Source organism: Erythrolamprus reginae, chromosome 8 (assembly GCF_031021105.1).
Source record: "Erythrolamprus reginae isolate rEryReg1 chromosome 8, rEryReg1.hap1, whole genome shotgun sequence".
Lineage (NCBI taxonomy): Eukaryota > Metazoa > Chordata > Lepidosauria > Squamata > Dipsadidae > Erythrolamprus > Erythrolamprus reginae.
In genome coordinates, this window is record NC_091957.1 from 26,463,128 (window position 1) to 26,476,193 (window position 13,066).

General features: G+C 41.6%; 1 protein-coding gene across 8 annotated transcripts in view; it reads left to right on the forward strand.

Moving 5' to 3' along the window:
* Nucleotides 1-13,066, forward strand: part of ARHGEF10L (Rho guanine nucleotide exchange factor 10 like) — a 109,357-nt gene that overhangs the window by 34,363 nt on the left and 61,928 nt on the right. For all 8 annotated transcript variants that reach the window (XM_070759455.1, XM_070759456.1, XM_070759454.1 and 5 more), the window contains 2 exons: nucleotides 2,726-2,898; nucleotides 9,980-10,082. In XM_070759455.1, coding sequence (XP_070615556.1) covers nucleotides 2,726-2,898; nucleotides 9,980-10,082 — 276 coding nt within the window. The remainder of the gene's footprint in view (nucleotides 1-2,725; nucleotides 2,899-9,979; nucleotides 10,083-13,066) is intronic.

Here is a 13,066-nt window from a genome sequence, read left to right on the forward strand (position 1 = left end):
TCACAGAATTTGCTGGCTGGAGAATTCTGGGAGTTGAATATTCCACTTTTCTGAACTTCCGGTGTGCCTGTTGGGAAATTTTTTGCACTTTGGGGCTTCAGGGTGAAGCCTATGCAGTGTGAAACGGCTTTCTCCAAGGCCGAAAATCAGCTGGCTGGCACTCGCGTGTGCGCTAGAGCTGACATACTTGTGGCACCATACTTATGCCATAGGTTTGCCATCACGGATTTAGGGGCTGGTGAATTTCTTTTGTTTTAAATAAACACTTCCAGCTGAATCTAAGCAGAAATCGATCGACTGTCACTCAGGAAGGTGTTCTAACATACAGGTAGTCCTTGAATTATCAATTTCAGCTGCTAACCGAGATGGTTGCTAAGTGAATTTTGCTCCATTTTACAATCATGCCATGCCACGGTTGTTGTTATTATTATTATTATTATTATTATTATTATTATTTAATAGACTTGTATGCCGCCCCTCTCCGAAGACTCAGAAAGGCTCACCACAAGTAATACATGAGATACAAATATAATATTAAAAACAATTTTTAAAACCCCTATTAAAAAACAGTCATACAATCCAAACAAACCATATATAAAATGGAACCGCTGGGGGAATGTCAGAAAGAAAGATCAAATGATGAGTATAAAAGAGAGGCAAAATGTTACATAGCCAGGTTGCCAAAATATCTAGCAGCAAAGCAGATAACAAAACCTGGCAAGAAGATTGAAGAAATAAACAGAAGGGCTGTTAAGTGAATCACTGCCGTTGTTGAACTAGTAACACGGTTATTAAGTGAATCTGGCTTCCGCATTGTCAGAAGATCGCAAAAGGGGATCACGTGATCTCAGGACGCTGCAATTCTCATAAATATGAGTCGGTGGCCAAGAGCTTGAATTTTGATCATGGGGATGTCACGACGGACATACGTGTCTGAAAAACAGGGCATTTTTTCCAAGTGCTGTTGTAACTTCAAATGGTCATAAATGAACAGTTGTAAGTCAAGGACTACCCATAGTTTAGACAGTACAGGTAGCCCTTGACGTACAACAGTTCATTTAATGACTGTTCAAAGTGACGTCACTGGAAAAAAGTGACTTATGACCGTTTTTCACACTTATGACTCCATGGTCACATGATTTGCATTCGGGTGTTTGACAACGGACTCGCGTTTATGACGGTCGCAGTTTCTCCTGGGGTCACACGATTCTCCTTTTGTGACCTTCTGACAAGCAAAGTCAAAGCCAGATTCATTTAACTATCATGTTACCCACATCAGTCCAATGATTCATTTAACGGCCATGGCAAGGAAGGTGGTAAAGTGGAGCAAAACTCACTTAGTGACTGTCTCGGTTAGCAACTGAAATTTTGGGCTCAAAAGCTGTAAAGACCTGGCTTTTCCAGCAGGCCTGGGGTCGTTGATCTGATGGTGCACCATCAACATCCAGCCATAAACGGTATGCATGGTTTCTAACTGTTGGGTTTAAATTGTTTTTCCCATATTTTTCAGAATATAAGATGCAACTTTTCCCTCCCTAAAAGAGGCTTATACTTTGAATGTAGCTTTTTTCGAAGTCCCCCCCCCAACCATAACTAGGTGATAACAATCTTCCCAGCTCTTACCTTGCAGGCTCTTTCATTGTTACTCTTTGCGAAGAATGTTTTCCAAGCCCTAAGCCTTTGCAGGGTTTTTTTTTTTCATTGCTCTAACTTGCTCCAACTGTTTCTTTCCAGCCCTAACCAGGTGCTAATGATTTTCCCAGCTCTTACCCGCTTGCAAGCTCTTTCATTGTTACCCTCTCTGAATAAGTTTTTTTAAAACCCCTAACCAGGGGATAAAATAATATTCTGAAACTGACCAGACTAAGGACGCTAGCCAGATGAATATCTGGTAAGCAGATTCTTTTCCCTATTTTCCTCCCCAAAAACTAAGGTGTGTCTTATACTCCGAAAAATACGGTAAATTGTTTTTACAAGTTTTAATATTTATTTATTTATTTGATTGATTTTTATGCCGCCCTTCTCCTTAGACTCAGGGCGGCTTACAACATATTAGCAATAGCAGTTTTTAACAGAGCCAGCATATTGCCCCCACAATCCAGGTCCTCATTTGACCCACCTCAGAAGGATGGAAGGCTGAGTCAACCTTGAGCCAGTGATGAGATATGAACTGCTGACCTGCAGATCTACAGTCAGCTTCAGGTCTGCAGTACTGCACTCTACCTGCTGCGCCACCCCGGTTCATTATTATTTATTTGTACAAATATTGTACAAATACAAATATTATTTGTATGTTTTATTTTTTGGTTGTGAGCCGCCTAGAGTCCCTATGAACAAAATTAATAATAATAATAATAATAATAATAATAATAATAATAATAATAATTTATTAGACTTGTATGCCGCCCCTTTCCAAAGACTAAATGAATGAATGACTGAATGAATGAATTGTGGTTGTAGGTTAAGGACTATCTCTAATCTTTTCCTTTTTTCCTCCTTTGAATTTTTTTTCTCTTAAACTATTTTCCTCTTAATTCCACCTTTTTTTAAAAAAAATTCACCCTGTGTCACCAGTGTCTGCTCTTCAGTTTCATCATCTTCTTCAGTTTCATCTTCCTGTTATTATTTCTTCTCCTCTTGTAGTCCCCTTGCGCTGTGGGAGTCCTTTTTTCTCCCTCCGTGCCCCGCTCGGCTAAATATTTCCCGTCGTTTCTCCCTCTTTCAGACTCTGAGAGAAGCTTAATTTATGAAGATGTCCCTCACCCCAAGCTCAGCACACAAGAGCCCGAAGATTTAGGCTGGAGCTCCAGCGAATTCGAAAGCTACAGCGAAGACTCCGCCGACGAAAACAAAGCCCATGCGGCCCACACCAAACCCAAAGTTTCCTTCCAGCCGAAGGTAACGGGGGGATCAGGAAAGAAAGTCAACCCTTACAACATATCAGTCCCTTAGAGCCAGTGATGGGCTGCCAAAATGTTTACTGCCACACTGTGGGTGTGGCTTATTGTGTGGGTGTGGCTTCAGGGTCATGTGACCGGGTAGAAGTGGCTTGCCAGCCATGGGACCAGGTGGGAATGGCTTGACAATCATGTGACCGGGGGGTGGGTGGCTTAAAGGTCATGTGACTGGGTGGGAGTGCCTTACTGATCAAGATAAGGTAGGTGCTTGGACTCTTTTTCCGTTGATTAAGTCACATTATTTCTAAAAACCACAAAAAGGACAAATGATAAACAGCATTGTTGAGGAGCACGTCACATTTTAAGGTTTTGTACTGAAAGCACAAAGTTCAGTATGATAACAGATTGGGCAAGTAGCTCAATTTTCTTTCATTGCTATAAAAGTTAAGTTCTAGATAATGATTAAAATGATTAAAGCATTTATGGGTAAAAACATACTACAGTGGTACGTACCTCTACTTACGAACGTAATTCGTTCCGTGACCAGGTTCTTAAGCAGAAAAGTTTGTAAGAAGAAGCTATTTTTCCCATAGGAATCAATGCGTGCGATTGGGGAAACCACAGGGATGGTGGAGGCCCTGTTTCCTCCCAGGAGATTCCTAGAGAGGCCCCATGGAGGCTTCTCCCTGCCTTTTCCGGTTACAGTTTTGGAGCCTCAGGTTTGTAAGTGAAAAATGGTTCTTGAGAAGAGGCAAAAAAAATTGAACACCTAGTTTTTATCTAGAAAAGTTTGTAAGCAGGCGTTCTTAGGTAGAGGTACAACTGTATTTAATTATTTCCTATTTTAAAAGTAATTAAGGATCATACTAAGGTACTAGAGAAGGAAGGTCAATTTAAAAAAAAAAGTATTCAAGAAATAGTGCATAAATTCACTGCTCCCACTGTGTCCGTCCGTCCCCCCCCCCCCAATGGAGGCAGCAGCCCATTACTGCTTAGAGCAAACCTTGGCAACTTTAAAGACTTCAGGACTTCAACTCCCAGAATTCCCCAGCCACCCGGAGGATCCACAAGTCTCAAAGTTGCCGTGGTTGAAACCTCCTGCTTTAGAGAAACCTAAACTGTGTCTTGATGGCATCTTGAGTCTTTAGCTAGAGAAGGACTTGCTGCCAACATCTTCTTTTAACCCCTTGCGGACTGGATGACCCTCGTGTCACCAGCGCAGAGTTTTGTTCGGAAGTTATGACCTCATTGTGCCCAGAGAGAAATATGCAATGCAGGTGGGGATTCTTACTTATCGCCGCTACTGGTGCAATGTGCAACAGCTCTGGGCGATGGGTGGGCGCGTGCATCCCAGCAAGATTTTGCTTCTGTGCATGCGCAGGAAGCAAAATCTTGCGAGAGGACTCACGCGCATGAGATTTCAGCATTTTTTTGCATGCGTGGGAAAAAAAATCACCAAAATCTCTCACGCGTGTGCATCCTCTCGCAAGATTTTGCTTCCTGCGCATGCACAGAAGCAAAAGTCTCACTGGGACCCACCTGCACAGAATGCAGAATCTCATGAGAGCACACACAAGAGAGAGTTTGGCAATTTTTTGCTTCTGTGCATGTGCAGAAGGCAGCATCTTGCAAAAGGACGCATGCACGCATGAGATTTCAGCATTTTTTTGCAAGCAAAAAAAAATCGGCAAAATCTCTCACATGCTCACATCTTCTCGCAAGATTTTGCTTCTTGTGCATGTGCAGAAGCAAAATCTTCTTGGGATACATCCGCCCGCCCCCAGTCACCCAGAGCAGTGTGCGCATCACTGGTTTTACTGCCAGGGTGCAGTGTGGCCCGTACCAGCTAGGAACCCAATACTGATGCGATGCCTCCTCTAAATTCAATTTTTGGGGTTCCAAGCTGAGGGGCAGCAGGACCCTCCCAAAGGGGTCGTGCGGATGCCCTTTAACCCTGCTGTGCTGCTTCTTCTGCTGCTGGTCTCTGCCAATCTCACTGTGCTTTGTGATGTCTCCCTTCCTTTGCTGCGATTCCGGCTTGCTCACCCCGATGTCTGTGCCTGTCTTTCTTCCTTCTCCCACGGCTTCTCTTCGGCGGCGTTTCATTTTTTGGGGGTGGCAGCTTTCTCCCGACCTCCACAGGCTAAAAGAGAGGTGTTCCAAGACTAAAAGGGAGATCCTGGCTTTGAAAGTCGGGGCCAGAGAGATGCAAGAGCTGAAGCAAAGATACGATTGTAAGGTACCGTCCTATCTCCTCTGCAACCCCCACTTATTTTCCTTGCGTTTCCTTGTTCCTGTCCTTGGGTCTTTACAGCTTTGCTTGCTGCTTCATCTGCTTTGCGAAGATTAACCTTCTTAGAAAAACCTCAACGCAGAATATATATATATATATATATATATATATATATATATATATATATATACAGTGGTACCTCAAGATATGAACCCCTCGTCTTACGAACAACTCGTGATACGAACCCGGGGTTCAGAAAAATTTTGCCTCTTCTTATGAACTTTTTTCGAGTTACGAACCGGCGTTTGGAGACTGCTGGGAAGCCGCACGGCTGTTTTAAAAGGTGACAGCCGGGTGGCGGGGCTTCCCAGCAGCCTCCCGAACGCCGGTTCGTAACTCGAAAAAAGTTCGTAACAAGAGGCAAATTTTTTCTGAACCCTGGGTTCGGTTCGGGAGGTTGCTGGGAAGCCCCCCAGCCCGGCTGTCACCTTTTAAAACAGCCGCGCGGCTTCCCAGCAGTCTCCGAACGCCGAACGCGGACGTTCGGGTTTGGCGTTCAGCTTCGGGAAGCTGCTGGGAAGCCGCCCGGCTGTTTTAAAAGGTCACAGCCGGGCTGGGGGGCTTCCCAGCAACCTCCTGAACCCCGAACTTTTGCCGAACTTCCGGGTTCGGGGTTCGGGAGGTTGCTGGGAAGCCCCCCAGCCCGGCTGTCACCTTTTAAAACAGCCGCGCGGCTTCCCAGCAGTCTCCGAACGCCGAACGCGGACGTTCGGGTTTGGCGTTCAGCTTCGGGAAGCTGCTGGGAAGCCGCCCGGCTGTTTTAAAAGGTCACAGCCGGGCTGGGGGGCTTCCCAGCAACCTCCTGAACCCCGAACTTTTGCCGAACTTCCGGGTTCGGGGTTCGGGAGGTTGCTGGGAAGCCCCCCAGCCCGGCTGTCACCTTTTAAAATAGCCGCGCGGCTTCCCAGCAGTCTCCGAACGCCGAACGCGGACGTTCGGGTTTGGCGTTCAGCTTCGGGAAGCTGCTGGGAAGCCGCCCGGCTGTTTTAAAAGGTCACAGCCGGGCTGGGGGGCTTCCCAGCAACCTCCCGAACCCCGAACTTTTGCCGAACTTCCGGGTTCGGGGTTCGGGAGGTTGCTGGGAAGCCCCCCAGCCCGGCTGTCACCTTTTAAAATAGCCGCGCGGCTTCCCAGCAGTCTCTGAATGCCGAACGCAGAAGTTCGGGTTTGGCGTTCGGCTTGGGGAAGCTGCTGGGAAGCCGCCCGGCTGTTTTAAAAGGTGACAGCTGGGCGGCAGCGTTTTTTTTTTGCGGGGTTTTTTTTGGGTTGCATGGATTAATTGACTTTACATTGTTTCCTATGGGAAACAATGTTTCGTCTTACAAACCTTTCGTCTTACGAACCTCCCCCTGGAACCAATTAGGTTCGTAAGACGAGGTATGACTGTATGCATATATTTTATATATATATATATATATATATATATATAATGAAAAGGAAGGGAAACTACTATATTTCGGGCTTATTTGCCTTCATCAGGTAGCCACACCCTTACTGGGATTTGAACCTGGGGCCTCTGCCTTGTAAGGCAGTGGCCTTAACCTCTAGGCTACAGGCTCATTGAATTGAATTGAATTGAATTGATTAGATTTGTATGCTGCCCCTCTCCGAAGACTCGGGGCGGCTCACAACAAGACAGTAATACAATACAATACAAATCTAACGTTAAAATTTAAATTAAATTAAAATACATGTATAAAAAAAGCCCCATTAACTACACAGTCATACACACTCAGTCCAGTTGATCAATATAGAGGTCATCTCCTGTATCATCTATATTGTCCTGTAGCTTTCTCCTTTGGGCTTCAAAAAAATCACTGAGTGAGATTGGGGTTAGGGAGGGGGGAGAGAAGATATCCCGAATTTGTTTTTTTTTTTTAAAGAGGTTAATGAATAAGATTCCAATGATTGACAGGCTGAATTAGCATCTGACTGGCAGTCATGTTAGGAAATTACTTTCTCAGCACCATTGCAACTTTGTAAAAGTTGCTAGACAGGACAGTCATTAAGAGATGATTATAGCTGTCTTCTGTTTATACCCTGTTTCCCCGAAAATAAGACATACCCCGAAAGTAAGGCATGTCAGAGGTTTTACAGAATTTGCTAATATAAGGCACCCCCCGAAAATAAGCCATAGTCAAGTTTACATACGGTACGGTGGAAAAACATAGGGTACCATTCAAAGCTGTTCATAGCGGTACCGTAATAATGTGGTGTCCCCTGCTGGCCCCTTCCATCGCTTTGTACCGTCCAGTACAGAAGACACAGTCTGCTGCTGTCTCACCGCCATTACAGTCTCCACTACAGTGCGTAGATTGTAGTTCCTCTGGTGGCTGGAAGCTGCAATAGCGGGAGTATACTGTTGTACCATATAAGTGCGGTCGTTTGTGTGTGTGTGTGCCATACTGACAGGTACCGTACCGTAATCAGTGTACCGTACGGTACACTTTCTTTGGGGGTGTCAGCTTTTCTGCCTGTGAATTTGTCTTATTTGAGAAATATAAGGCACCCCCCGAAAATAAGACGTAGCACAATTTTTGGAGCAAAAATTAATATAAGACAGTGTCTTATTTTCAGGGAAACACGGTAGTTATAGAGCCTCAATGGTGCAGTGGTTAGAGTGCAGTACTGCAAGCTACTTCTGCTGATGAGCAAATCTCAGTAGGCTCAAGGTTGACTCAGTCTTCCATCTTTCCAAGGTCGGTAAAATAAGGACCCAGATTGTTGGGGCAATTTGCTTACTCTTCTTCATTTGCTAGCTCTCTAAACCAGTGTTTCCCAACCTTGGCAACTTGAAGATATTTGGACTTCAACTCCCAGAATTCCCCAGCCAACGAATGCTGGCTGGGGAATTCTTAGAGTTGAAGTCCAGATATCTTCAAGTTGCCAAGGTTGGGAAACACTGCTCTAAACCATTTAGAGAGAGCTGTAAAGCACTGTGAAGCAGTATATAAGTCTAAATTGTTGTTGAGAGCCACCCCGAGTTTTCAGAGAAGGGCGGCATACAAGTCTAATAAATTATTATTATTACTATTAATAATTAAATGCTAAATACTATAGTTTAGGAACTGTAAATCTTCTTCAGACTCCGCATTGGGGGTTCTTTTGTCTATGACCATCACACCAGTTGCCAAAAAAGCCAACACAGTTCTAGGCCTGCATAAACAGAGGGATAGAATCAAGATCACGCAAAGTGTTAATACCACTTTATAACTCCTTAGTAAGGCCACATTTGGAATACAGTGTTCCCTTGACTTTCGCGGGTCCGACATTCGCGGAAAGTCTATACCACAGTTTTTCAAAAAAATTAATTAAAAAATACTTTGCGGGGGTTTTTTTACACCGCGGTTTTTCCCGCCTGTGACATCATCGCCAAATTATTGTTAATAAATAATTATGTTAATAAATACCAGGATCATTAAGTATCTTCTTCAATGGTGACTACCAGTAATAATGGTGAGTAATAATCTAAAGGTTGTTAAGGGAATGGGAAATTGTAATTTAGGTATTTAAAATATTAAGGGATGTCCTGCGATACTGTTTATACAAATCTAAATAATAATAATAAAATAAAAAATAGTGTAATTACTTCCACATCTCTACTTCGTGGAAATTTGACTTTCGCAGGTGGTCTTGGAATGTATCCCCCGCGAAAGTCAAGGGAACACTGTACTGCATTCAGTTTCGGTCGCCACAACGTAAAAATGATGTTGAGAGTCTAGAAAGAGGGCAGAGAATAGAAAACAAAGATGATTAGGGGACTTGAGGCTAAAATGGTTGCAGGAACTGGGCAAGAGTAGTTTAATGAAAAGAAGGACCAGGAGAGACATGATAGCAGTCTTCCAATATCTCAGGAGTTGCCACAAAGAAGAGGAAGTCAAACTATTTTCCAAAGCACCTGAGGGCAGGACAAGAAGCAATGGGTGGAAACTAAACAAGGAGAGAAGTAACTTAAGGAGAAAATTCCTGACAGTTAGAACAATTAACCAGTGGAACAGCTTGCCTCCAGAAGTTGTAAATGCTCCAACACTGGAAGTTTTCAAGCAGATGTTGGATAACCATTTGTCTGAAGTGGGGTTGGGTTTCCTTCCCAAATTGGAGGTTGGACTAGAAGACCTCCAAGGTCCCTTCCAACTCTGTTATTCCGGTACAGTGTCTCACAGCCTCATTTAAGATGTCACCTGAACTTGTAGGTCAGGTGACATCTCGCTGAGTGACAGAATCGCTGGACCCAACAGCAGTCATTAAGGGAGGAGTAGCTTTCATTTTTCTGAACTGGATTCACAGTGATTTCCTTTGCCCCCTTGGTTTGCATAAGAACCCAAGAAGAGCCAGGCTGAATCAGGCCAAAGCCCATCGAGTCCAGCATTCTGTGTCCCACAGTGGCCCACCCATTGTCCATGGGGATCTTGAGCAGAAGGAGAAGGCAAAACCCTCCCTTTCCCTTAATCCCCCACAAATGCTACCCAGGGGAACCCTGCCTGCCTCAACCAACATAGAGGCGGCACTTGGACATCCGTTTCAATAACCACCGATATACTTGGCATCCATGAATCTGTCTAATCCTGCCTTGAAGCTATCAAGGCTGACAGCTGTCATGACCTCTTCTGGAAGTGAATTCCATAAACCGAGGACCCGCTGAGGGAAGAAATATTTTCCTTCATTTGTCTTCACTTTCTTACCTATGAACTTAGGGAGTGCCCCCTCGTCCTAGTATCCTAATTATTTTCTCTATTACACAATAGAGAGTGATAGTGTCTTCTATAATTGGTTTTCTGATTTTCCGCAGATGACCCAGCTCATGAAAGCAGCCAAAAGCGGCACTAAGGATGGTTTGGAAAAGACCAAAATTGCTGTCATGCGGACTTTCCTGCACAAGAAAGATATTCCAGGTAACTTGATTTATTTTGACATCGTGCACACAGATGATGTAACAGAAAATAATAGTAATAATCATTCAGGTAGTTCTCGACTTAACAACAATTCGTTTAGTGACGGTCCAAAGTTGCAAATGCCATATTGGAACAGAGGGGCTGTTTTTCACACTTATGACCGCTGCAGTTTCCCCATGGTCACATGATCAAAATTCAGACGCGTGGCAGCTGACTCGTATTTATGACGGTTGCAGTGTCCCTGGGTCATGTGATCCCTTTTCTCTGACAAGCAAAGTCAATGGGGAAGCCAGATTCATTTAATGGCCGTGTTACTTCTGAACCACTGCAAGGATTCGCTTAGCAACTATGCCAAGAGAGGTCGTAAACCAGGGCATAATTCACTTAACCAATGTCTTACTTAGCAACAAAAAGTTTGGGCTTCAGTTGCAGTTGTAAGTCGAGGAGTCCCTCTACTCGGGACAAATATTTTACTGCCTTTTTTCCCCTGTATGTTTGAAAGGTAAATGAGATAGATAGATAGATAGATAGATAGATAGATAGATAGATAGATAGATAGATAGATAGATAGATAGATAGAGAAATGAGACCATATTTGGAATAATACTATGTTCAGTTCTGGAGACCTCTCCTACAAAAAGATATGGATCAAATTGAACGGGTCCAAAGACAGGCTACAAAAATGGTGGAAGGTCTGAAGCATCAAACTTATCAGGAAAGACTTCATGAACTCCATCTGTATGGTCTGGGGGACAGAAGGGAAAGCAGGGACATGATCAAAACATTTAAATACATGAAAGGGTTAAATAAGGTTCAGGAGGAAAGTGTTTTTAATAGGAAAGTGAACGCAAGAACAAAGGGGCATAGTCTGAGGTTAGTTGGGGGGAAAATCAGAAGCAATGTGAGAAAATATTATTTTACTGAAAGAGGAGTAGATGCTTGGAACAAACTTCCAGCAGACATAGTTGGTAAATCCACAGTAACTGCATTTAGACATGCCTGGGATAAACATATATCCATTCTAAGATAAATACAGGAAATAGTATACAGGCAGACTAAATGCACCATGAGGTCTTCTGCAGTCAATCAATCAATGTTTCTATGTTTCGATATAGATAAAGGTATAGGTGTAGATATAAATATAGATGATATAAATATAGATAGTCTATATTAGTTATAAGATAAATTGACATTGGATTAACTATGAGACATGAAAGTTTAAATTAAGATTAGGATAAATGTGATTTTACTAATGTTTATATTCAGGTAATGTTCTACTGTAAGTTGGAGAAAAGATCCCCCCCCCCCATTTGATGTTTAATACTTAACAATCTTGGATAAGATTATTGAATTTTAAATGAAGAAAGAGATACAAGAGCCTCCATTGAATGTTTAAAAGAAAAAAAATAAAAGACATTTTTTTACATATGTTTTATAATAAGCATTTAAAAGAATATTATTATAAAGTTTTATTTATAGACATATATACATGACATACAAATCAAAGTCATTTAAAAACATTGGACATTTGTGTAGCCAATCTGTGTTACAATTCTTATTGTGCTCACAACCTATTATGCAACCATTTTTACATATTTATTGTAGACCAGTCATATACATTGATCTTATTTATATATCTAATCCTATATCTGTTTCCCATTAACCCATTTATCACCAAGAAGTATCTCTCTCTTTTTTTACTTTTCCATTCCTACTGCTATTGTTATGACTAAATGTACATTTATTGCTTTGTCCTTTTTTCCAGCCAGCAGTAGAACTTGCCCCAACATTTATAATATTCCAACTCTTCCTTATTTTTGATTTTCAGTGTTAGTTTATCCATCTCTAATAGCATCTAGCACATGCTATTATTTTCTCTATTATATCTTCCTCTGTCTGCACATTTTCATTATTCCAATATTGTTTATTTTATTATTTTATTTATTTATTTATTTATTTTGTCAAACAATTATAGGGTGATAATTTGTACAAATAAAACATTAGATAAGTAATAATAAAAAGTTACAAAAGAAAACAATAGAACAGGGATTGTGCAAATATTAAACTTGCTGCAGTTGTTATGTGCAGAATAAGCATTGTTGTAGTTTTTGTATTTATGCATTGGGGGTTTTTTTATGGTGGAGCAAAATAAAAATTTATACCCATCCAAAAAAAAGATAAACAGCAAAGCTGTAGGAAATGTAAAATCCAGATTATGGGAAGCACTAAGAGTGAATGTCCACCACATATTACATATAGCGGGGTGGGTGTGTTTAAAATTAGAAAAATAGTAAAAGAAATAATAAAAGATTGCATTGATTGGAAGCCTGAAATTTTTCTATTGGGAATTATAATGGGTAATTACAGGAAGGAAATATATTATTTAATAATACACCAGCCAGAATAGTTTATGCAACAAAAAGGAAACAAAACGACATTCCAAATGATGAGGAAATCATAAGAAAAATTTTAGATGATGAAGATAAGGAGAAATCCGAATACTATTTAACATGGAATAGATTTTATGAATGGTTAAAGAACAAGGACAATAGAGTATAACATGTGTAAATACCAATTATTATATGTATATAGATGCAAATAATAAAACAGAACAGAACAGAAAACAAATGTGTATCTATGGAAGAGCATATAGTAATCATGCAGTTAAAAAGAAAATAAATATTTATAATATATGTGTATGAATTTTGATGACCTGAACTTCAAGTGTTAAAAAAAAAGAGTGAAGCTACGTAATTAAAATGGCCCAATTGCATCGATGGCTGATCTGTTCTCTAAAAATTAGGATTTTGGATGGAATAACCCTGGCCGCCTTCCTGTTTTGGGTTGTTTCAGAAAATCCTCCGCTTCGTCATCAGACAAAACACAGTTTCTCTTTCCTCCATCACTTCCCTTATTAGTGAAATTAGTGAAATTCCTCTGATTGATGAGAAAAAGAGGAGAGGGAAACCGAAAATGTTTTTTGT